General features: G+C 58.3%; 1 protein-coding gene across 4 annotated transcripts in view; it reads right to left on the reverse strand.

Moving 5' to 3' along the window:
* Positions 1 to 25,283, reverse strand: part of PDE9A (phosphodiesterase 9A) — an 81,986-nt gene that overhangs the window by 9,573 nt on the left and 47,130 nt on the right. For 3 of the 4 annotated variants that reach the window (XM_045084437.1, XM_045084435.1, XM_045084436.1), the window contains exons 5-13: positions 19,711 to 19,765; positions 19,324 to 19,394; positions 12,868 to 12,952; positions 7,576 to 7,651; positions 5,710 to 5,784; positions 2,420 to 2,506; positions 1,495 to 1,599; positions 1,244 to 1,326; positions 129 to 285 (exon numbers count right to left, since the gene is read on the reverse strand). In XM_045084437.1, coding sequence (XP_044940372.1) covers positions 129 to 285; positions 1,244 to 1,326; positions 1,495 to 1,599; positions 2,420 to 2,506; positions 5,710 to 5,784; positions 7,576 to 7,651; positions 12,868 to 12,952; positions 19,324 to 19,394; positions 19,711 to 19,765 — 794 coding nt within the window. The other variant, XM_045084438.1, reaches the window with a different exon arrangement.

Raw genomic sequence — 25,283 nt, forward strand, 5'->3', positions numbered from 1 at the left:
CGCTGGCCTTGTTGGGGAGGGGTGGGGCCGGGAGGGCAGCCCTCTGCCGCCGGAGTGAGGGGCTGCCCTGGGGCTGTGCTCATTGTCTCCCCCACCCCGTGCCATCGGGGGCCCTTGGCCCCGCACACCTGTCGGATCTGCTTGAACCCGTCGGGCTGCACGTTGGCAAAGATGTTGCACTCGGGCCGGGCGAGGATCTGAAAGGCCACGGCACAGTGATGGTTCTCCAGGGGCGAGATGTCGTTGTAGCGGACGGCCAGCTCCGTGCGGGCGTTGATCTGGTACCTGCCACCGGAGGAGAGAACACACCAAGCCTAGGGCACCCGTGGGATCACGCTCCCCCGGGCTCTCCTGACTCCTGCCACCCCTTTCCCCAGATGCCCTCAAGGTCTAACAGCCCTGGAGCTGGACGTCCCCAGCAGCGTTCCCCTGCTCCAGGGACGGTGCCCCGAATGCGCTCCGCGGTTCCTTCTGGGCTCTCGCCACATCGTCACTCTGCGCAAAGGGCAGGTGTTTGGCGGGGGGAGGGGCACCAGGGCGTCTTCCCCTTTGAGCGGTGGCAGCGACCCTGGGCTGGACTGGGCTTCGCACATGGTCTCCGGTGTGAAGGGAGGGAGTGGACGTGCACGGAGCCCCCTCGTCGGAGGGGCACGAGTGCCCGTACTGTGGGGGTCTGCGCTCAGACAGACAGTGAGCTCTCGGCCACACAGATGCCCCTGCTCGAACAGCTGCGTCACCCGGCCACACGGCCTGGCAGTGATGCGGGGTGTCCCCCAGAAGTGGGGCCGGATGGCTGCTCTGTGGAGCCTGGCCTGTCTGCCTGGGACCCCTCCCACCCGCTTCCCCTCTGCGCTCCTTCTCCGCCTCGGTCCTACTGCAGACAGGCTGGGGAGGGGGATCTGGGGCAGGCATTATACCTGCTTCGGGTGGAGGGGAGGTCTGGCACTGCAGGGCTCTGGTCTGCTTGAGCAGATCACACGCCACTGCGGGTCCCACAGAGCAGCACGGCAGCCCCTGGGGGCTTGGGAAGCTGGAGTGTCTGTCCCAAGAGGCCGAGACCCTGGAACCAGCCAGCCCCAGAGTGTTAGCTGTGTCCTAGGAGGCGGGGGCAGGGGGAGCTCGGGGCTGCTGAGGCTTTGGCGCACAGCTCCAACCTGCCTCCGGCCTGCGTGGTAAGCTGGAAAGGCCACTCTGATAACCAGAGAGCCCTTTAAAGGGGAAAAATGAAAGATCGTGTACGTACGTGTTGTTGTACCCCGGGTGGTCCAAATCATGGCAGATGGCGGCGGTCATTAGAATCAAGATGTCCATTTGGGAAAACTTCTCCTGCAGAGAGGGTGGGCGCGGTTGAGAAGGAGGAAGACCCGGGGGCCGGGGGTTGGGGGGGGACCTGCCCCTCTCGCAGAGCAGCGGCCCCACGAGGGCGCCGACCGGGACGGGCGCAGGTGGGGGCCGCGTCCTGAGCACGGTACCCGCCCCCCGAAAGGGACCCACCTGGAGCCCGCAGAGCCAGACCATGCTGTACATCATCTGGGCCACGCAGAAGCAGTGCCGGAAGTTGTGGAAGGGGTTGTTCCTGTAGTTGTCCTGCACGCAGAGCTGCGGGAGACGGAGGCCCCGATGCCCATGGCCACGGCCCTCACCACCCAGCTGCCCCGGGTGGATCCCCCCGTCCGTGGGCCGGCTGGCGGCTGGTGATTCGGGGGCGCTCTCCCAGAGCCCAGCAGCGTTCCTGGGCTTGCTGGAGGTAGGGGCGAGGAGGCCCCGGGGGAGCCACCCTGCAGCCAAGGGCCGGGGCGACGGGCTTTCCCCCGGGCTCCCGGACACGAGGAGCCACGTGGGGACGGGATACCGCGGGCACGGCTGGGGGCTGTCGGGCGGCTCTGGGGCCCGGCCCTCCTCACACCTGTTCCCATTTTAGTGTTTAGCATCTAAGCTGTCCACGCTTGGTTCGAAGCAGCACTTGATTTAAAGTAATTTGTGGCTAAACACACACACACTCCTGCACGTGCCCCACCCGCACGCACACGGTCCCGCACTCACCGCACACATGCAGTCATCCGCACGCGCGCGTCCCACGACCCCTCACGCATACGCACGCACGTCCCACGACCCCTCACGCACACACGCGCGCCTCACGACCCCTCACGCACACGCACATGCGCATCCCACGACCCCTCACGCACACGCACGCTTCGTCGGTCCCTCCCAGTTCCCCCTATTTTCTCACGCCCCAGAGCAGCAGCCGAGGGGCCCCGTGTGCTCTGGTGGGAGCCGGATGGACACAGGCTGCCCGTCCTCATGGACTGCTCGTGGGCATGTCCCTCTGCGTGCGGGAGGCCCAGCGCCACCCGGATGGCTCCGCTGCTGAGCAACCGGACGACACTGTCCTCGAGGGGCACAGGGGGCCCGCACTTACCAGCCACCTCCGGAGCGTGATGGGGTTGATGGAGAAGTCTCTGACCAGGCCCAGGTCATGGTACATATGCTCCAAGCAGCTCAGCATCTGCGGACACAGCGGCAGAAGTGGGTCAAAGGCAGGGGCGGGCCTGCATGGCCACCAACCCAGCTGATGCCTGCAGGGCCCGGCGGTCCCTAGAGGGTGAGCCCCCGTCTCAGTGGCCCCGAGGGCGAAGCCATGTTGGCTGGGGGAGGGGGTCTCAGGACCCCCAGCAGGGACGTGGGAGCCTGAACGAGCAGCTGGGCCGAGAAGTGAAGGGGCTGTGGGCGAGGGGGCAGCGGTTGGGGGGGACCGCGTCGGAAGTGACTCTGAACTGGGCCGCGCGGGAAGCCAGGCCGAGGTGCTGGGACACGGCTCCATGGGACGCGCGCCCGCGAGCAGGTGTCTGGACGCCCTGTGCTTGCTGAGACTCAACGACCAGACACACGCTGGAAGGCGCCTCTCGTGCGGTCTGCGAGGTAAGCCGTGTTCCTGTCACAGAGCCGTCCTCTACAGAACTTTTGCTCAGGTTAAATGGATTTGTCTTCAGTCCCAAAGAGGAGTGATCATCGGCGCTACTGTCTATTTAAACGCCGCTCGGGACCGCGGCGCTAATTAAGCTGGGGCAGAAGGACCAACGTGAGTGTCTGAGAGCGCGGGCTCCGCTTCCCGGGAAGCCGGTCTCGGTCTCGGACGCAGGCCCCGGGAGACCGGAGACCCGCGAGGCGGGGACTGCTAGACACCGCCTGGTGGCATGGGGCATGACACCAGCCCACGCTCCCCGGCTCAGGTGTGTGGCCCTGCCCCCGTCCCGTCCGCCAGCTCCCTGGGGCCAGCGCGGCCACACTCCTGGGTTGCCCCTGGTCACTGTGTGACCTTCTCTTCCCAAAAAGGTATGTTATGGACGGAACCGCGGCGCCCAAATCAGTGTGTTTAAGCTCTAAACCCTGATGCGACTGTGTGGACAGAGGGCCTTTAAACCTGGTTAAGGTCCAGTGAGGTCATCCGGGTGGCCCTGGCCCATTAGGATCAGTGTCCCCATGAGGAGAGGAGACCGAGACAGACATGCACACAGGGACAACCATGTGAGGACACGGAAGGCGGCGTCTACATGCCGGGGGACAGGCCTGGGGGACGCCTGACCTCGGGCCTCCAGGAGTGCTCTTGGCCCGTTGTGCGTGTCGCAGCTGCCTGAGCTCAGGACTACAGGGCCACCAGAGACCCGTCCTCGTCACACGGCACTGGGACAGCTGGGAGCACGGAGAGCACGGGTTCTGCGGGTCCAGCCCCGTGCCTGGAGCGTCCCCGAGATGGTGGTGGAGGGAACGCCGCGGAGCAGAGACCTGTGGCATCGCCGAGTTCAGTGGGGGGATGGGAAGTACCCCACGCGGGCACATGCAGGAGCCCACGGTGTCACAGACGGGTCGTCCTTGAGGGGACAGGATGGACGCAGACTGCGTAGTGGGCAGGCCGCCAGGCTCTGCGGAGGAGTCCGCGGCCCTGGCGTGCGGTTGGCGTGATGGTGCCCATTGTCCTGGACGCTGGCGCTCGGGCCGTGGCCCCGCAGCACCCTCTGCTCTCCACCCCGCGTGCACACACGACTCCTGCAGGCCCCGTGAGCCATGGCGGTGGTGCTGAGGTTGGGAATCCACAGCTGGAGGTGACCGGCAGACGGGACCATCTGGTCCCACCCTGGGACGCGCACAACATTTCCTGGGCACCTGTTCCCGTGGACACTGGGCAGTCCCGGCCGGGTGGCCGCATGGAGGTGGCTACAGGCACTTGTCAGAGACTGTGGCCCCGCGGCCTGCGAGCCCCATGCTCTGGGCTGGTGGCCGTTCTAGGAATAGCTCTGGCACGTCAGCTAGTGGGGGACAAAAGCACAGGAAGCCATTTCCTCTGTTTCGTGATCCCGAGGACCCTGGCCGGGGCAGGGGCTGCTGGGCACAGCGATAGGCCCCCACGAAGAAAGACACGTTTCCGGACATGAGCTGCTTTGTGGGAGGCCAGAAGCAGCTCTGGGGGCCTTCACCGTCCACAGTCCCAAATCCCCGGCATCCCCAGGTTGGCCGGAGGCCGGGGCTCCTGTCTTTGGGCACCTCTGGCTTCTGGCCGCGTGCCGGCCGCCTGCCAGAAACCCCGAGACCGCTGAACAGCCCGCCCCGGGCACTGAGGGCCCACCCAGAGGCCGGGCCCACCCAGAGGCCGGCCCCACCTGCGGGCTTCACCCCGGCCCTGACGCCGTGGGCAGGCGGCCTTCCCCTCGTGGCTGCGTGACTCCTTCAGCCTCTCCGGCCACGCGGGACTCCGTGGGAGACGCAGACGGAGCGGGCAGCGAGGGCCTGGTTCCAGGCAGGCTCTACCCTTGGGGACTGGGCTCTGCCCTCACTCCCGCACGCAGAAGCCAGAGCGATTTCCAGCAGCGGTGTCTGTGCACCCGCCGGAAGCAGGAATCTGGGCGCCGAGCCATCCTGGGTGTCCTCTCGACCACGCGAGGCCTTCCCCGCCCGGGTCCCCTGCTTGGACCTTGGTCCTCGGACTGGTCTTCAAGGATCCACCTCCCGTTTCTCCCGGTCACGCCTCCTCCCACCCTCTCCAGTCCTGCAGGCTCCCGGGTGCCTGGAGGATTTGGGGCACACGGGTTTGGCCGGGCGTGTGCGGTGGGACGGTCCCTGGGCCGCGGGCCGGCCCGCACTGGGGTGGAGGCCCCTCTCGGTGCAGGAACGAAAGCTCGAGAGCCGGGACTTCAGGGACCCCAAGTCCTGGCTGGCGAGACGTGTCCACGCAGGGCGCAGAGCCCTCTCTGCCTGTCCCCTGCAGTGAGCTGGCTTGGGGGGGGGGGCTTTCTGCGTGTCTGTGTTACCAGAAAGCCGGAGGAGTCGCAGATTTGGTGGGCGTCGTGTCCTTGTGTTCTCGGGGATCAGGGATGGAGGAGTATGACTGATGTTACTACATTACACCGAACAGACGGAAATCTCCATGTTAACTGTTTTCTCAGCAAAAGGGGACACTGGGAGAACGGGCTTGCTGCGGCAGTCCTGGGTCTCCCCCTGGGGGACCCGGCAGCCCGGAGGGTGTGTGGGCTGGGGGTGCACCGGCCTGCCCGAGCCTCTGCTCTGACACCCCCTGCCTCAGTCCCGCGTCCACGCCCTCCTGAGCCCACCCAGAGTCAGACTCAGGGAGGGCCTGGGGACTTGAGGCCTTCAGCAGGTGGAGCTGCAGGGGCCCAGGCGGGTCCCCGTGACGCTGGCACTGGGGCACTCACTTACCTCGTTGGGCTCCCAGAGCCAGACGTCGAAGGTGGGTTTCCTGAGAGCTTCGATGGTCTCCGGAGAGAGCAGGTACTGGGGAGGACAGGGGGCTGGTTAGGCTCTGGGCTGGGACGAAGGCCGGTGACCTCGCGCGGGCCGTTTGCTCTGTGTCCTCCTGCCCCCGGTCACCTGCGCACGGACTCCAAGGCCACGCTCTACAAGGATTCTGTGAGGGCCGGGCTCAGACCTTCTGTCCGCGGCCAGACGCGGGGCCGTGGGGTGACAGATGTCCCCCACTCAACAGCTGCCTAAGTCTCTCCGAAGTCGCAGGGACAAACTCTGGGTGACTCTGGGTGAACCGCCTCTCCATAAACCCGACGGGAAAAGCACCAGAGTGAAGTCAAGGAAGAAGAATGAACTTGGCCTAGATTCAAATACTGGCCAGGAAGCGATTCGGAGTTTCTGCCTTTGGCTGCCGGCTAACACGGCACAGCCGGCTGGGGCGAGGGGCTGCGGATGGGGGAGCGCCAGAGTTCGGGTCAAACCGTCACAGGGAACAGGCTGTGACCTTAGATGTAAGACGGTCACGGCGCTCGGGGATGAGATGGGTCTTTGGTTTGCTTGGTTTTTCCTTCATTCATTATCATTATTATTACTCAGAGAGAGAGCGGGGGGGGGGCAGAGGAGCGAGAATCCCAAGCAGGCTCCTTGCTGACCTCGGAGCCCGAGGCAGGGCTCGATCCCGGGACCCTGAGCTAAAGCCAAGAGCTGGCTGCCCAACTGACCGAGCCACCCGGGCGCCCGTTTGGTTTCTTGTAAGGAGCTGCTACGGAGGACAGAGGACCGACACATTTTATTCTGGCCGTCGGCGGCCTCGTGGGCCCCGGGGCAGGATCGGGAGAGGCTGGTCATGTGTTCCCGTGAGATAGAGGCCCCAGTGCCCATCTGAATTCCTCGGGCGGTACGCCACACGCGTTTGGAACTGGGTTGGGAGAACCCCTCACAGGGCAGCTCTGGGAGGCTCTCTGTCCCCGCAAGGACTGTGGGCGGTGGTGGGGGGGTCTGCCCCACGCCAGGCCTGGGACGCCTGTCCCCGTGCCAGCACGCCAACCCTGACTCTAAGCGCAAGCCCGAGGGGACAGTCTGCCAGGCTAGGGTCTCGCGCACTCAGCTGAAGGCACGGCCGAGAGGGTCACCAACATCACAAGACCCTGCTCTGTGGTGGTTTGAAGCCCCCAGCCCCCCAACTCCCTGGTCACTGGGCCCTCCGCCAGGGCCTGGGCTCTCGCAATGGAGAAAATTTTAGAGGCAGAAAAGCGAAACTTCTCATGGTAACTACATACAGCTCAGGGCAGGAGACCCAAGGAGACGGAGGTTAGGTGATTTTAGAAACAGAAGCGCCTGGGGGCTCAGTGGGTTAAGCCTCTGCCTTCGGCTCAGGTCATGATCCCAGGGTCCTGGGATCGAGTCCCGCGTCGGACTCCCTGCTCAGCGGGGAGCCTGCTTCTCCCTCTGCCTACCTCTCTACCCGCTTGTGCTCTCTCTCTGTCAAATAAATAAAAACCATAAAAAAAAAAAGGAAGCTCCTTACAGTACAATCTGAGTGTAAACACCGTCACCCAGTGGGCGAGGGGCGGACAGCGGGGAGGGGCCGTGACCTGCTGGCCTGGGGTCCCCTGCGGCTAGCGCACGGCAGAGAGAGACAGCACTGGGCCTGAGAACGGTGAGGGGTGGGGGTCCCACAGCCTGGGGCCACGGCGGGAGCTGCGTTTGCAAACGTGCGGACAGACCAGATGGGGCCTGGCCAGGAAGTTGGGGTGGCCGAGGGTCGGGGGCCCGGCCGGGGGCACAGACCGCTTCTCCAGAGCCAGAACTTCCTCTCACCTTGGGGTACGTGGGGACATCACGCGGAGGGCTCAGCTTCTTGTCCACAAAACTGTACCTACAGGGACAGCTGGTCCTGCGGGAACAGTCAGAATTAGCTGCGGACGGGGTGTCCGGTGGGGGCCCCTCCGCAGAACGACACCAAAGAAGCCCCAGCCAAGCCCGGACGCCACGGCCCCGTGTCCTCGATTGTTACGGGAGCGTAAGTCGGCAAGCCTGTGATCTGTTGTGGCGAACCCGCAGGGACCCTGCCTGGACCCGGGGACACCGCTCTCTCAGAAAACACGTCAGCTCCGCTTCAGGCAAATACCTAAAAAATCTTTTAATGAGGGAAGTAAAACACTTTTATTCTAAAAAACTCAAACAAGAGGGAAGTCAGCAAATTAAAAAAAAAATTACCTACTTCTTTCCTCTTAATCTCACACCCTGGAGATACCTTCTGTTAAGTTCGGGGTATCCTTCCAGAATTTTCCTTGGGCACAGACACACAGGTTCAATGCCTTGGATTTTTAACAAAAATGGAAGTGTCCCAAACTCACTCGTTTGCTACTTGTTTCTTTCACCTCGCTCGCGGCAAACTCTCTGCTTTTGCCCCCAGAGCTCAGCTGCACACGAAGGCAGGTCCTTCTGGGGTGCTTCCCCGGGTGGGGGGGGTGCCGTGCTGCCATTCCGGTCCCCACCACGGACTTTTAGGATGTTTCGAGTTTCCCCTGGAAACTACCTTTGAGAGATGAATTTGCTCTCGGGCTCCTGACTGTTTTCCTTCACTTCTTAGTATCAAGGCACCTGCCCCCCAATAAGGTCAGACCACATCGAGCCAGGCATGCTGCGGAGGGAAGCCACCGTCCGGCGTCAGGGGGAGAGTGTGCTGACCTTGGTGGTACCCGGGGGCTGGATGTGGCCCCCTCCCTACCCGGGGACCCTACTTTCCTGGAAGGGAACGTCCTCCCCATCCTTGGACGTTACGCACTTTGTAGATCACGTCCTATCCCCTGCGAGACTGTAAGACCTCAGAGTCAGAGCCACGACCCATCCCTGTCCTGTAAGCCTGTGCGTCTGCGTCTACACCGGGAATGCATTTTAAGAAAAGAACCAGATGCAAGCAAACCCTTCCGTGCACGAAGGCATCCCCGGCAACGTCCCCTGTTGTTGAAAAACGCAACAACAAACCGGAAACCACCTCGCTGTTGCCGAGAGAGAAGGCATTTACACCCTTAGACCCCATCCAACAAGGACGGCTGTGTGTTAAGATGATGATGAGAATTATGTGACGTACGAAGGATTTGGGGGAACGGGGAAGAAGAAATGTCGCACCCAGGATAGACTGAACGGTAATGCAAAAAAAAAAAAAAATCTAGCAAGGTTCGAGGAGGAAAGGGCAGGTTTGCTGGGTGGAGATGCACACGCTTGTGCCCCCCGGGAAGACGTTGGGGCCGGATGTTGGTTCCACGTCGATCCGTGTATAGCTCACGGTATCGTGCGCGAAAAGAAGATCACGAAGCGGTTTTTCTTTTCAAAGTCTCCCTACAAGAAGCACGGTTGTTTCAGCTCGGCAGCCGGCTCTCTGTGGGGCTCACCCCCCCCCCCAGCTGTATCGTCTGGAGGTTTAACTCCGGGGGCCACACTGCCTGCAAACTCAGAATAACAGCTCTGTTTCCTTTCTGACAGAGGGGTCTCCAGTCCAGTTTTCTGGGGCTCCCACTGTTCTTCCCCTCAGTGCGATGCTTGCAAAACATCACGCTTCGTGCGTGGAGGGGATTTCAGCAGAGCTTCAGCAAAAGAGGAATCAAGGAACCGCTCAAGGGCACAAACCCGGTGCCTTCCATCGCGGCCCTATGAACGAGAAGTCACAGCCCGCAGCTTCCTGAGCAGTGACGAGCCTGGTCCGTGCGCACCATCGCCCGGTCCTCCCCACGCTTAGCCTCCTCCGTGCACGTGTGACATTCCCGGCAGGGTGGGAAGCTTGCACAAAGCAAGATGGTTTGCCTGCTGGAAGCCAGCTGCTTCCTTGAAAATCCCGGTGTCGGCAGCGTCTGCTGGGTGCCCGGGGACTCCCACCAGGCCCCCGTGCCCCTGCTCGGCCAGCCCCCCCCCACCCCCGCCTGCTCCCTCTGTGCCCCGTTGCCACGGGAACCGGCATCCTCCAGCGAGGGAGCAGCTGGCACGGTGCCTTTTCTTTTCATTCTATTTGGGGCTGATTCTGACTTTCATTTCCTGGGCTCCCAGCCCCCCCACCCCCATGGCACATCCAGTGGACAAGGCCACTTGTTTGGGATGAAAGCGGAGCCCTCGGGAACCCTCCCCGCCCAGGTCAAGCGGCCAGCTCTGCCCCGTGCGCAGCGAGGCCTGGCCCTGCCCTGGATGTGAGCTGGACACCGGACCAGGAGGAACAGCACGACCCCCATCCGCCGCTGTCCCCAGAGCGGGAAGGCGCCTGGTGCGGAGACCCCGCTGGCTGGGGCTCCTGTGCGGGTGAATGTGGGGCTGCCCTTAGGCCCGTCGCCATCTGTGTGGACACAGGCCTCCATCTGTCCTTCCAGACAGGCCGACGGCCGCCCAGCCGGGTTGCTCCCACCAGGAAGGGCTGTGCGGGGTGGTCATTTCTCCCGCCATGTCCGGGCATAGCCCTGCATGGAGGGGCCTGGTCCCAGGGGCGCGAACATGTTACATGGCGTCTCTGTGTGACGGAAATGGAACCTGACAGACAACACACAGAAGGGGGCACCTGCAGCCCCATTTGCCATCGGGGTTCACTTCTCCTTTGTGGGGGGCCCAGAAGGGGCTGCCGGGCTCCCGGAGCACGGCCTGGGGTGGGGGGCTGGGCTGTGGGTTAGACCCGGGCCCAGGCCACCGGGATTCTTTTTCCCAAACGTGTCAGCCATGCTGGAGAGTTTTACCCCATTCTGCGTGTGCCTGAAGAGTCCCATCTACCCGTCTCTCACCTCCGTGGGAGGCTGTGAAAACCGTCTGCCAAGAATATCGCCTCGAGAAGCAGTCAGGGCCCAGGGAAGGCTTCTCTTTGGATCACAGCACCGAGAGCTCTAAAAATGGACTTTCTGGGTGGTGAGGAGCAGCGCTTCAGCCCGTGGCTGGGCCCAGCACCCGCCACGCCTCGGCTCTGCCCACTGGGCCAGACGGGCGCCCGCGGGTCACGGTTTGCCTCTTGGCTCCCGCGGGGCTGCTTTCCTGTGCTCTAAAATGGGGGGTATCCTTCCCCGGTGCTGTGCTGTGGGGTGAATTGTGTCCCCGAAAGTGAGAAAACCCCCAGGACCCGGCACGTGACGTCCTTCGGAAGGAATGTCATCGCAGGTGTGATGACGTCACGTGTGGCCACAGTGGGGCACTGAGGGGACTGGTGTCCTTGCAGAAAGCGACGTCTGGACACAGAGGCACAGGGGGAAAGGCCACGTGAAGACGGAGATGGAGGAAGCATGGACCTGCCAGGAGCCCCCGGGGCTGCTGACAACCATCGAAGCTTGTGGGGGGCGCTGGGGGGGCTGGGGTAGATCCTCCCTGGAGGACGGGGCGTGGCCGTACGGACACCTGGATCTCCGGCTTCCGGCCCCGGGCCTTGGTGCCACTTTGGCTGCCTTGGGCCTCTGGGACTACCCAGGCTGGGGGAGCTCTCCCTCTGCAGCCCCAGTGGCCGGAGCAGGGCCGGCAGCCGCCCCGGGACGGCACACGCCCCCTTTCCCGGGATGGAGAGGGTGCCCGGCCCGGGACGCAGCAGGGGACAAGGCCAGCGAGGGCGCGGGGCTCGTGACTCAGGCCGGTGGCTTTGGGCAGGTGGCAGGCCTTAGTCATTCGAGAAGGGAAGAGAGGCTGCCTTCTAAAGACTCTCCCACGGGCCTCTGTGGGCTCCGCGGGTCGGCACGTCTGTGAGTGAGGAGATGCCCACAAAGGCAGGGAGGGACCTCGGGGACCCCACCCCCGCCTGGGAGACCCCCTTTTGGGCGGCATACGTGTCAGCCAGAGGGCGATCCCATGACCACCGCCGCGGAGGGCCCGAGTTGGGCCCAGCCGCCTGCCCCGGCCGACTCCAGCACCTGGATCCTGTCCCACAGGGGGCTCCGTCTCCGGCCCCCAAAGAGCCTCGTACTAGGGGGACGTCCGGGACGAGTCACTCACTTGCAGTTTTCTGCGAATTTTCACGAACGCTTTTGTCCGCCGTCCCCGAGTCCCAGGGGAGGGGACCTCCCCAAACCCGCATCAGGGGCCGTGAGGGCGTGACGTGAACGTGCGTGGTGCCCGTGAAACCACACTCCTGTGGCTTCGAGCCCACCGGAGGCCAGCCAGGCCCTCGGCGCCCACACGGGCCGTCAGCTTCCCCTTCACCTCCCGCCTCCCAAGAGCCTTTCCTGCCGCCTCCCTCCCTAAGCCGGTCACCCTCAGACCTTTAAGATCTGGGAATGATCTTCAAACCAGCAGCTGAGCTTTCGAAGGTGGCCTGGTGGGCGAGCGCAGGGCTGTTCTTGGGTTCCTCGTCCCCACTAAAACCACCCGCCCCGGCCCCGAGCCCGTGCTCTGCCCTCAGCGCTGCCTGGTGGGGCCCCATTGGACCCACGTGTCCTCCTGGGTGCACAGCCATGGGCGGGGGTTGGGGGATCCCGCCGAGCGGCAGGTGGACGCTCCCCACGGTGCTGAGCAGCAGGTGCGCGCTCCCCACGGTGCACGGGCTCCGAGCGCGCCCCTCCCTCGTCACCTCCACGGTCGCCCCGAGTGCTTGCTGGGACCCCAGTTTCAGCAGAGGTTCCTGCTGTGCCAACACCCACTTTCAAGCGGGGAATCGGGAAGCCTGGGGTGTTTTTCCCATGAATTTTGGGAAAAGAGCCCCAGGTTCTGCCCGACACCTGACCTGTGCGGACAGCGGTCGGAGGCCCCGTGGGATCTCTCCTGGGACCGGCTGCTCTGAGCTCTGGGCACGTCCACACAGGAGCCTCCGGGCACCGGGACACCCTCCCTCATACGCCAAACGCCTTTTCCTCTTATTGGGCCCCTTTTTTTAGAAATCGATGCCAACGTCTCTGGAGCTGGATAAGTGAGTCCTAACGCTTTGATCCGTGGGACGGTCACGTCCCCTTCACGTGAAGCCCGGCTCCTTGCCTCCGCAGGCCCTCGACTCTCTCTAGCCGTAAGAAGGCTGCGTGGCCGACAAGCAGACCCCAGCCAGAGCCCGGCCGCCTGTGCCCTGCGCTCCCCGGGGCCGGCTCTGGCTGTGCCTCTGGCTGGGAAGAACAGCTCAGAGCCTCCTCCGGGCGCACGCACGGGCCGTTCCTCCCAGGCCTGACTTACCTGCTGCTTCTGGCCGCCAGCTCCTCCCGCATCTTTTTGATGTCACTCTTGCATTTCTCGACCTCCAGCACTTTCAGGCCTTCCACTGGGACAAAGAAGCAAGGAAGTACCATGGAGACACGTGGAGGCCCTGGCGAGGCTGCTGACTGGGTCCGGCCCCGGGAGGAAAGCTGGAGCTGGGCTCCCTCCCGGGTCCCGCTGCCGAGGGCGCCGGCAGCCCAGGGACAGGGACTCTGGCCTGGCGGGCCTGTCTTGGCCCCGGGACAGGACAAACGCCGCACCTCTCCCGGAGGTTTCTGCAGGGCAGAGCCCCTACTCCTCTCTCCCGCATCCAGAGTCAGGCACCCACACCCCACTTTCTCTCTCCAGGCCTCTAAGCAGCAGCTGAAGACACGGGACAAAGAAATCTCTCCTCCCAGGAAGAAAAGGTGGGAACAAGGCCACCTCGCATGAAAACAAGACGAGAAGCCCAGCGGGGGAGAAGCCCGGGTTCGGGGGGAGCCCCAGCCTTCCCGGAAAGGATGAGCTCATATTGCGATAAAACCTTCGCATGTTAAGAGCCCGCTGGAGCAGTTAACAGGGAGGTGTGGGGGGACCTCCTGTGGGGGGACTCTGAACAGGCTGGGTCAAGGGGAGCCCAGCTCACTCGCATTCTTGAAGCCCCACTCCAGAGGAGGGCCGCGGAGTCCGGACACACTGTTCCCCCAGGAAGGCAGGGAGCCCATGCCTCCCAGCGAGCACTCCGCTTCCAGACCCTCCCTCTGGGGGTGCACTCACCACCCCAAAATACTGCTACTGAGCAAAACACCGGTTTCTGAGAGGCCTTCAGGTTCAAGTCAGTTTTTAGGAAACAAGAGAGGTTTGCTGTGCTACTCTGCAATCACACCTCAATTTTCAGGCAAAAAGAGACTTTCCCACGATACATCTCTAGCCCCTTTCCCTCAAGCGTGTTCTGATCCCTAACAATACGATGTGAATGATTTCTCCCGGAAAAATGCCCTGCCACCGGACGGCAGAGCGGAAGCCCCCGGCAGCCTGCCTGAACCCCAAGCCCCCCAGGGCAGCTTTCTAAGCCTTTCCAGGGTCAGGGCCCGAGGGGGCGGGCAGGGCTACTGAAGATATTGCTTCTTTCTGCCCAGAGTTGTGGGAATCTAGAGGATTTGATAGTGGGACATGGTCCTGGTGACTTGCTTCCGTGCCACGCGGGGATGTTGTGCTGAAGGTCCCCCACCAGGACACGGGACCAAAGCCCGGGGCTGTCAGTGCCAGGGGCTGGAACCAGCAGGTGGTGCTTCTGGAACAGGGTGTTCTTAGCCCTTCCTTGCCTCACGGGCCCATGGCAAGGTGCTGGAGACCACAGGTCCTCCTTGGAGGAAAGCCCACCAGCTCGCCCTCCTGCTGCTTCGGCCCCCCCAGAGGGCCGTGTCCAGACCCCGGGCCACACTGTGGGAGGCTGGTCCAGCTCCAGCTGCGTCTCTCACTCGGACGCTGACCTCAGCACAGGGCGGAAGCGACGTCCACGGGAAGGAGCTCGGTCTTGCTGACGATGAAGGGCAGATGATTCCAGAAGCAAGCCGATCGGGAGAAGAGTTGTGGTCTGTGGTATAGACTTTGATCCTCAGAGCAAATAGACATGCGTGTAGAGTCCACACCGGGTGGCTGTGCCCTGCTGAAGTCCACGGTTGCAATCACTATGTTTTAAACATACGCAGGAAATTCAGAGCATCTCCCAAGAAGAATGTTCTACGGTTTATCTACGGTCCTATTAGCCCAGAGAACAACGCGTTTATTATGGGGAGTGGTGTGGATCTTTCCAGGCGTTTCTCTCCCGCCCCCGTGAGCTCGAAATAACTCTCTGTCCAGCCGGAGTTTTGAAAAGACAAAATTGGGATCGTGCCGCGTGTTTTCTCGCTGCTTCTTACCATCATCAGTAAATGAAGGACCCGCCCGTGTTCGCAGCCGCCTCCCATGGCCTTGGGTGGGCGTGTCATGTTTGATTATTTGGTATCGGTTCCTGTAGATCAGATTTCTGGGCCATCTCCTGGGGCTGATGCTCAAATTAAGCCTTTTGGGCGGCACGGCACAGTGTCACTAATCCGAATCCCAGAGATTCAGAATTTATGGCGATTATGAAGGGCCTGGTTGCCAAGGAAATGGATCTTGAGTAACAAGACGGCAAAGCGGGGCATTAATCAATGGAGAGAAAAAACATGTCACAGGATTAAAGGCGGAACACGGCAGGGAGGGGCTGGGGAGCCTGGTTGGGGGGGCAGCTGGAGCACCCCACGCCCGCCACTGTGGCTCCTGTCCCTTCCAGGCCGCCTCTGGAAGATTCCACATTCGGCCGGTCCAAGCCCCCGTCCCACAGCGGGGAGAGGGCCCAGCCTAGGAGGGGAGCCCACCCCTGAGAAGTCCTGCACAGACCCTGGCGACAGCTCTCGAGTGAGGCTGGGTGTCAGGTCCCTACAGGGCAGGCCCACCCATCTCCCTGCGAAACGGGGGCCAGAGCAGAACCGGGAACCAGAGCCCCGGGGGCTGCTGGAGCCCCCCGACGAGGAGCTCTCCGCCCCCGCGAGCCGGTGGTCCCCTCTAGGGCGTGTTCTGAAAGTCCCAGGTCGCCCTGAAGGAGAACCTCTGGAAATGATTCTGGAAGACGGGTGCGGCTTCGGGGAAGGGGCTCAGGGGGCAGAGGCAATAGCATCCGCCCCAGAGGGGCTCTGTGCCCTCCTCTTATCCACCGCCTCGCTGGGCTGCCCCGGGAGGCCACCGCAGCCGCAACCCCTCCTGCAGCCGCAGAGCCATGGAAGCTGGTTAAAGACACGGACGGCCACGGCAGTGTTTGCAACACCTCCTCCAGAGGCTCCGGCAGAGAATGTGCCCAAGCCTCATGTCCCGAGGGGCTCAGAGCAGAGCGTGGGTTTGTGTGTCCTGGCGTTCCCCGCTGCCCCGTGGGCCAGCTCTGCCGGTGTTTGGGGTCTGGTCCAGGCCTGGGTCCAGGGCCACGGCCACATCACATCCGCAAACAAGGAAGGAAGAGGAGCCCCCGTGGGGTTTCTGAGGATCCGGGTGTCCCGTGTCCGGGACTTGAAGAAGGAAAACGACTTACATGAAAAGGGAGAGAAGCTTCTAAAGTGAACTAAGAGAAATTCAGATATTCGTATTTGATTCGGAGGAATTCTGTTCGAGAAGGTAAAAAAAGGGGGCAGGGGATTGCACTTAAGCAAGTCAAACCGGCGTCATATGGCTACACAGGACGGGCCCTGCCGCAGGGGCGGGAGCACGTGCGCGTGTGTCTCTGCACGTCCGTGCGTGTGTTCGCACAGCGCAAGCCCGCGTGCATGCGTGTAAGCAGCCGTGCCTGTCTCTGCGTGTTCATGCACTGCTGTGTTCGGTGGCTTTTTGGAGCTCACGGCCCCTGGGACTCAGCCCAGGTGAGGCACCCCGCTCCTCTGTGCTAGGGGACGGGGGGCTGGGGGGGCGCTTGGAGGCTGGGAAGGGGCCAGCCAGAAGGGCCAGGACGGGACACGCCTGAAGCCTGACAGAGTTCAAGGAGGAGGAGGGCTTGTCGGGAGCCGAGGGCGTGTCCCGGGGGGTGTTCCTGCTGGGAGGGGGAGCCGGGAGGTGGGGATGCTGGGGCTGTGGGAGGACCCCCGCTCCCGCCTGCGCCCGACCACTGCCAAGTCGCTAGCTCGGCCCACCGCCCTTGGACGTCTCTCTCCTGGCTCCCTGCGCCCGCTGCTGCTGGGCCGGGTCTCTGGCGCTGGGAATCAGAGGGCTAGTGACAGCACGCGACGGCCACGCAGGCTGCCTGCCTGAGCCGAGCCTGTGCAGGGGTATCGCACCCTCCAGGCAACTTGTGTGCATTTGCACGATTTACACGAGGGCCTCCGGATCCTGGGGGATTCGGGGCCAGGCCAGGCAGGGCAGAAGGTCAGAGGTGCCACGGCCTGTTGTCCTCGGTTCACACACCACTTAGAGGCAAAATCAAAACACCTCTCGGCCCGATCACAGTCTCCACGGCCAGAGACCGGAAGCCTCACCAGCTGAAGTCAACACAATGTTCTGTAGGAGTTTTGAAAATTCATTAATGGCCTCCTTGGCTTTCCTGTTTGCAAGTACTGGCGGGAGCTAGGGCTGGCTTCAGGGAGAGGAGGGGGGCGGGGAGAAGCCGGCGCGGGACCAGGGGAGACCAAGAGGGAGGCACCCGCCCCCCGGCCCCCCGGGTGCATCTGGGCGACTCTGCGCTTCTGTAAACATCGAATCAGCAGCAAATGCTTCTGTGTCCCTTGGCTGAACCCCTTCCCGCAGCATCTGGAGAATTCTCTACCTTACGGGGCTCAGTGGGAAGCGGAGCTTGCCTCCCGCTGCAAATGCTCCCTCTAGCGGGTTGAACTGTGTCCCCTGAAAGGGGATGTGCTCAGATCCCGACCCCAGACCTCACGAGTACGACCTTAGAGAAAGGCTCCTGCAGATATGATCGAGGAAGTCTATCCAGACGGGATCGTCCTGGCTGAGGTGGGCCCTACATCCGAAGACGGGTGTCCTTCTGGGGCCTGAGACGCAGACACGGCTGGAGGGGCCGCGTGAAGACGGGGGGAGGGTCTGGGTGGTGGGACCACAAGCCAAGGCTTGCCGGAGCCGCCTGCAGCTGGAAGGGGCCGGAGCGGACACTCCCTCAGAGCCTCCAGAAGGACCTGGCCCCTCTGCACGCCCTGGACTTCATGGTCTGGGGCTTCTGCCTCCACAGCTGTGAGACGACCTGTTTCTGTTGCTTGAAGCCTCCCCGTGTGGAAGCCACTGTGCTCCACCGCAGACACAGCGTGGGCACCTGGTCCAGCTCCGTCCAGACGTCAGATCTGTGGCCAGGGTACGGGCGAGCAGCCTGAATCTATAGCAGGGCCCGCAGGGCCGCGGGGCGCCCGGGCCTGGAGCTCTGGGTGCCGGGGAGACAGACAGTGTGCGTCTGGGGCTCAGACGCCGAATCTTCACGGCGTCAGCTCTGCGTGGGTATTTGGGACCTGCAGAACCACCGAGCGGGCCCGCTGCCGAGACCTCCCAGCCACCTGGGAGCTCCCCAGCATCCTTGAGGATGAAGCCCCTTTTCCACTGAAGGAGCCCCAACTGGCCTGCACGGCGGCTTCCCGACCTGCCCGCCCAGGTGCCCCGGGGTCCTGCGCGGCAGGAGCCGTCCCGGGCTTATTTACTTGTCCAATCTGCTGGCCGAGCTTCAGCGGGTCACTTAATCTCTCTGTGGCTTCTCCATCGTCCACGAGGGACATAAATCGGTTCTGAAGACAGAACACCAAACGGATTTCCTAAATGTCAACATACTCTGGGAAGCGGGACCAGGTACGTCACGCTTCGAGTTATTACGGGGAATAGGTTTTTGCATGATCCTGAATATTCTTCTCGAAAAAAGTCCAAGCAATTCATACGAAATATGAAAAGTGACCTTCACGGAGTCCTGCGAATGCGAATCAGCCAGACACCATCTGGGGAAGCCACAGATGCCGGCCTCGGGCTGGGATTTCTCCTTGTCATCCCCGAGCTTAATAAATGGGCTGTCCTTTGCCTTGACATAGATGAAGACGCGGGACTTTGATGGGGAATCGTGAAGCCTGAGAATTCAAGCAGGGCTCCTTACTTTATGGACGGGGACACTGGGGGAGAGACGCGGAAGCTGTCCCCTCCCGGGTTCAGCTGTTCGGTCCCCGAGTCCGGACCGCACCGACTCCCCTGAGCGGGCTGGAAGTGCCTCTGTGGGCCTCGGTGCTGACGGGGAGCCAAGAGCTAGAGATTTGGCAGGCGTATCCCAGAAACAGTCGTGCAGGCGAGGAGCGTATCGGCTTGCCTCCATGTGAAAAGAGACACGAAGATGCTCAGCAGAAGGTCCTCTCCCAAGGGGAGCTGCTCCGGGGGTTTTCATTCCATCGTCTTCTGCACCGAAGGAGCTGACCTCCTCCACTTGCCACCAAGGGTACCCCCCGCCCCCTCCACCCCCAAATCCCTCCACTGCCCTATGCGGTGACGTCATGGGTCACCAAGCGACTTTCACTTATGAACAGACCCTCACAGTTCTTGCTTCCATTAGCCTCAAAGGTAATTTTGGGGGGGGGCACCTGGGTGGCTCAGTGGGTTGAGCCTCTGCCTTCGGCTCGGGTCATGATCCCGGGGTTCTGGGATCGAGCCCCACATCGGGCTCTCTGCTCAGCGGGGAGCCTGCTTCCCCCTCTCTCTCTGCCTCTCTGCCTACTTGTGATCTCTGTCTGTCAAATAAATAAATACATCTTTAAAAAAAAAAGTAATTTTTGAACATTTCACAAAGAGAAGACATTCCGCTTACCTCCAGGCTTCACTCAGCACCAGGGGTTGGGGGGAGGTGGGAGGGCGACGCAGCTGATGTAAACAGAGGTTAAAAGACAGAGAGAAAGGAAAGGAGGCAGAAGCGTCACTCACAGTCCACTCGCTTCTCTAGCTCGGCCAAGTGGTTCGCGACTTCAGCTTTCAGTTCGTTGATTTTAAATGCTCTGGGAATGGGAAAAAAAAAAAAAAAAAAAATCCCTCTTAAAATCATCAAAGGGGAAAGGGGCGTGGCAAACGTCTGCTGCCCCCTGCCCTGGGCGAGGCCTCCGGTGGGCGCCACCCCTGTAGGGGGCACAGGACGCCGGGGATTGCTTTTAAGGTGCTCCGGGCCTCCGAGGGGCGGGGAGGAAAGAGACACACCCTCAAACCATCTCCAGCGCCTGCATTCCATGACGGAAGGCTGGGGGGTGTGCTTCCCTTCCCACGTCGGGGCGCTGAGCACCTGCTGTCCAGGGACTATGCATCTAGAAGGTTCTGTACCTGGAGAACTGCTCTGCCACCTGTGTCAGCACGCTCTGGATTAATTCTTCTTTCTCTACGGACCAAAAAAGAAAGACAGATGGAGAAGGGGAAAAGTCTGCTGATCACCATGGCCCAAAGTGGAATGTCGTAGGCAGGCGACGCCGACGCCATGGCGGGGAGACCTCGGGGAGACCCTTGCGCCCACCGCCAGCAGCCAGAGCCGCTCCGGGGCATGGAGTTTCCCCGCCCACCTTCAGAGGCTCTTTCCCACCTGGCCTGCCCCCACCAGCCCTTCTTGGTGGTCTGTCGGCAGAGTGGCCGGACTCTGGTCCTTCCCTAGTCTGCACCAGCCATAAAATGCAGGCAGGACTGGGTCTCTAAATAGGGAAGTTTTCACGTAGTGCCCTGCTCCACTTTATGGCGGGCAATTACCAGGACAAGGTGAGTTCAAGGCATATTTCAAACGTAAAACACAGTGTTCTCATGGCAGGTCCTGGAGAGAGGAAGCAGGCCGGGCTGAGCGAGTTTGTCCCTTTGTTGCCTGGCACGTAACCCTGGGCTGGGTGGTGGCTTTACAAGGTTCAGGTCCCAGGCTGAATATAACCTGCCAGTTTTCCTGTTTCCTGACTGGGCCCCATGCCAGAGGCTTCATAGGAAGGCACAGATGCTCACAGCGCTGTTCTTTCCAGCACTCCCTGCTCCTGGGAAGGGACAGAGCAAGCCCTGGCTCCAGGTGGCCATTTGTTCACGCCCTAAAACACTGAGAACCTGCACGAGACCTGCTCCTGAGTCATGTAGTCTCTGCTGGCTGTATGCCTAGCCCTCTGCTAAAACCAAAACAAATGAAAACCAAACGAAATCTGCCCGAACAAACAAAAAATCTCAATTTTCCAGTAGGGTGATGGGGCTTAAGAGCAAAAAATACCTTCCTGCGTTCTGCTCTAATGCCTCCATTCCTAGGAAGGAACCCAGGTATGCACATAGAAGATGTTCATCTTGGGGTATTTTAACCCAGTGAAAATCATAACAGCCCCAGTGTCTATGAGATGGACATTGAATAAATGAGGGTGCATCTGGCCTGTAGAGATATATTCTGCTATCAGAAATAATATTTTGGAAAATGTTCATGTCTATTGTTAGAGTTAAAGGAAAAAAGAGATCGTAAGACAGTAATACAGTGTGATCTCATTTTTTAAGATATTGGGAAGATACACTCTGAAATCATGATAGTAGTTATTTTTTGGTTGTAAGATTGTATATACACTTCTCCCTTATTTCTGCTTTTTTATATCTAATATACTTCTATAATGAACATATGTTAATTTCATGAGAAGTGTTTAAAAAATGATCATCCCCTGGAACCTCTCATCCCTTCACTTGCCACATGAATGGGTGATGACCTAAGGTTCCGTCTAGCTTTAGAATTCTAAGACTGGATGAGAAGAAGAAAAACGATGTCCTGTTGTAGGTCCCGAAACCATAAGAGTAAAATTTTCATAGAGCCCTGTGTGGAGCTGCTGGCTGACCCAAGGCCCTATCCCTCAGCAGGGATAGGGCCTCCACCAGGAGAGAGAAATGGTGACTCTGATAAGAGCCAATGGTGAGAAAGTTTCACAGGCTTCCTTGGGGGAACTCAGTCGGATTTTTAGATCACTTATTCTGAAATTCTTGGGGGAAGTAATGTATCACATGACCTTTGAGAGTTAATGAACTTGAAGCCTTGACATAAGTTGAGAAGCCCATCAAACCAGCAAGAGACCACTCCACTTAGGAACAGCAGAACACATATTCCTTTCAGATGCGTAGGAAGCACAGACCGAGACACCATATTCTGGACCACAAAGAAGACCTCAACAAATTTAAAAGAAATGAAACCATGTAGAGTATGGTCTCTGACCATAATAGGATCCAACAGGAAATCAGTAACAGAAAGATCATAGGAGAATCTTGGAAGTTAAATAATATCCCCTTAAGTAATTCATGGGTGAAAGTGGAAATTTCAAAAGAAATAAAAATGGACCCTGAACTGAGTGAAAATGAAAACAGAATACACCCAAACTTAGCCGTAGACATGGCTAATGCAGTACTGAGAGGAAGAGTTATAGCACTAAAGGCTTACAGTAGAAGAGGGGAGAAACTCATCTCCATAATCCAAGAGCCTAGAAAATGAAGAGCAAAATCAACCCAAAAGAGCAGAAGCAAGGAAGTAATAACAGAAATCAAGGGAAAAGAAAATAGTAAAACAACGCAGCAAATCAATGAAGCCAAGAGCTAGTTATTTAAAAATATTAGTAAATTGACAAATCTCTAGAAAGACTGGCAAAAATACCATAGAGAGAAGACACAAAGTTGCAGTATTAGGAATGAAGGGGGGATATGACTACAAACCCTGGAAGATAAGAAAGGAACACGACACAGAACTCCACACGCAGAAATCTGAAACCCTAGAGGAAAAAGAGCAAGTCCTAGAAAAGCGTGAACTACCAAACTCAACCAAGACAAAATAGGTAATTTGAACACCCTTAAACTATTAGGAAAATTGAATTTCTTTTTTTTTTTTTAAAGATTTTATTTATTTATTTGACAGACAGAGATCACAAGTAGGCAGAGAAGCAGGCAGAGAGAGAGGAGGAAGCAGGCTCCCTGCTGAGCAGGGAGCCCGATGTGGGGCTCGAACCCAGGACCCTGGGATCATGACCTGAGCCGAAGGCAGAGGCTTTAACCTACTGAGCCACCCAAGCGCCCCAGGAAAATTGAATTTTTTATTTTAAATCTCCCCCAGAAGAAATTTCCAGGTGCAAATGGTTTCACTGGAGAATTCTACTAAACATTTAAAGAAGAATTAACACATTTCTAATCAATTTCTTCCAGAAAACAGAAGAGGAGGAACACTTTCCAATTCATTTTATGAAGCCAGTATTAACTTGATACCAAATCCAGACAAATACAACAAAGGGAAAAAGACAGACCATTATTCCTCTTGAATACAAATGCAAAAATCCTTAACACAATATTAGTGCTTCGAATTCAACAAAATATGAAAATGATTATACGTCAAGGTCAAGTGGGGTTAATTCCAGGGATGCAAGGCTGGTTCAATCTTTGAAAATCAATGAGTGTGATCTACTATATTAACAGCTAAAGAAAAAAACAGATGAGCGTATCAATTCAAAAACATTTGAAAGAACGTGACACCTGTTCATTTCATAAGCTCTCAGGAAAGCAGGACTAGAGGAGAACTTCTTCACGTGGACAAGGAACGTCTACCAAAAACCTACAGCTTGGTGAAAGACGGAATCTTTCTTGCTTCACCAGTGACAAGGCAGAGATGTCTGCTCTCACTGTCCTCACTAAGCATTGTGCTAGGAGTCCTAGCAGTGCTACAAGGCAAGAAAAGGAAAGCAGATGAGAAAGGAAGAAACAAAACTCAGTTGGCTGATGCCATGACTATCTACACAAAAAATTCCAAGGCATTTACAAAAACTTTCCTAGAACTAAAAAATGAGTTCAGCAAGGTCACAGGACACAACATAAATATGTAAAATAATTGTATTTGCAAATATTAGCAAAGTGGCCATGTGGACACTGAAATGGAAATCACAATACCACCGTACAAACACTAAAAACAAACAAACCAACCCAAAACTTGGGTGTAAATATAACAGGACAGACACGTCAGTTGTAAGCTGAAAACTACAAAACCCTGATGAAGGAGATAAAAAGAAATCTGAATACATGAAGAGACATACCATGTTCATGGTTTGGAAGACTTTACATAGTAAAGTAAATTGACATACGAAGATGGCATATAAAGATGTCCGTTCTCCCCAAAGTGATCTGTGGGTTTAACATAGTTCCTATCAAAATTCCAGCAAGACTTTTGTAGAAATGGATGCAATTATTCTAACTTTTATATGGAAATGCGGAGGAACTAGAATAGCTAAAACAACTTGAAGAAGGAAGATAAATGTGGGTTGAATCAGTCTATCTGGTTTTAAGATCTATTTACGGGCACACATGGGTGATATCTTGGGTTTGGGTTCAGACCACCTCAATGAATTCAAATATCACAAAAAACCGAGTCAAAATGAATTGTTTGGCTTCCCAGTGTGTATGAAGTTTCTATTCACACTACACGGCGGTGTATGAAGTGTGTAATTTAATACTCCAATTAAAAAATATTTTGTTGCTAAAAAATGTTAACTATCATCTGAGCTTTCAGTGACTCCCAATCCTTTTGCTGCTGGAGGGTCCTGCCTCCGTAGGGAGGGCTGCTGACTGATGAGGCTGTGGTTGCTGAAGGCTGGGGTGGTTGTGGCAATTTCTCAAAATAAGACCACAGTGGGGGCGCCTGGGGGGCTCCATCGTGAAGCATCTGCCTTCGGCTCCGGTCGTGATCCCAGGGTCCTGGGATCGAGCCCCACGTCAGCCTCCCTGCTCAGCGGGGAGCCTGCTTCTCCCTTCCCCACTTCCCCTGCTTGTGTTCCCCCCCTCTCTCTCTCTGTGTCAAATAAATAAATAAATACTCTTAAAAAAAGACAGACCGCAGTGAAGGTCATCGCGCCCAGACTCGTCCTTTCAGGAAAGATTTCTCGGCAGCATACAAAGCAGTTTGGCACCACCGTGCCCACAGCAGAACTCCTTTCAAAACTGGAGTCCGTAATCCTCTGAAACCCTGCCCCTGCTTTATTAACTAAGTGTATGTGTATTCTGAATCCTTTGTTATCATTGCAACAATCTGCACAGCATCTTTTTTGTTTTTTAAAGGTTTTATTTATTTGACAGAGAGAGATCACAAGTAGGCAGAGAGGCAGGCAGAGAGAGAGAGGAGGAAGCAGGTTCCCCGCTGAGCAGAGAGCCCGATGCGGGACTTGATCCCAGGACCCTGAGAGCATGTGACCTGAGCTGAAGGCAGAGGCTTTAACCCACTGAGCCACCCAAATGCCCCTCTGCACAGCACCTTAATCAAGAACAGATATCATCTCAAGAAACCACTTTCTTGGGGCGCCTGGGTGGCTCAGTCTGTTAAGTGTCTGCCTTCGGCTCAGGTCAGGATCTCAGGGTCCTGGGATCAAGCCCCGCATCGTTGGGCTCCCTGCTCCGTGGGGCACCAGCTTCTCCTTCACTCTCTGCCCCTTCCCTGGCTTATGCTTGCTCACTCTCTCAAATAAATAAATAAATAAAATCTTAAAAAAAAAAAAAAGGAACCACTGTCTTTTTTTTTTTTTTTAAAGATTTTATTTATTTATTTGTTAGAGAGAGAGAGAGAGTGAGAGAACACAAGCAGGCAGAGAGGCAGGCAGAGGCAGAGAGAGAAGCAGGCTCCCCACTGAGCAAGGAGCCCGATGTGGGACTCGATCCCAGGACCCTGGGATCATGACCTGAGCCGAAGGCAGTGGCTTAACCAACTGAGCCACCCAGGCGTCCCAGGAACCACTGTCTTTGCTCATCCACGAAAAGCAACTGCTCATCTGTTAAAATTTTATCATGAAATTGTAGCAATTCAAATATAATAATAATGAAAAAGTTTGAGCTAGTCCAAGAAGAACTGAAATGTGACACAGAGACAGCTAGGCAAGGCTTCTGGAAGC

The sequence above is a fragment of the Mustela putorius genome, unplaced genomic scaffold (genome assembly GCF_011764305.1).
Source record: "Mustela putorius furo isolate JIRA1106 unplaced genomic scaffold, ASM1176430v1.1 tig00000765_pilon_pilon_pilon, whole genome shotgun sequence".
Classification (NCBI taxonomy): Eukaryota; Metazoa; Chordata; class Mammalia; order Carnivora; family Mustelidae; genus Mustela; species Mustela putorius.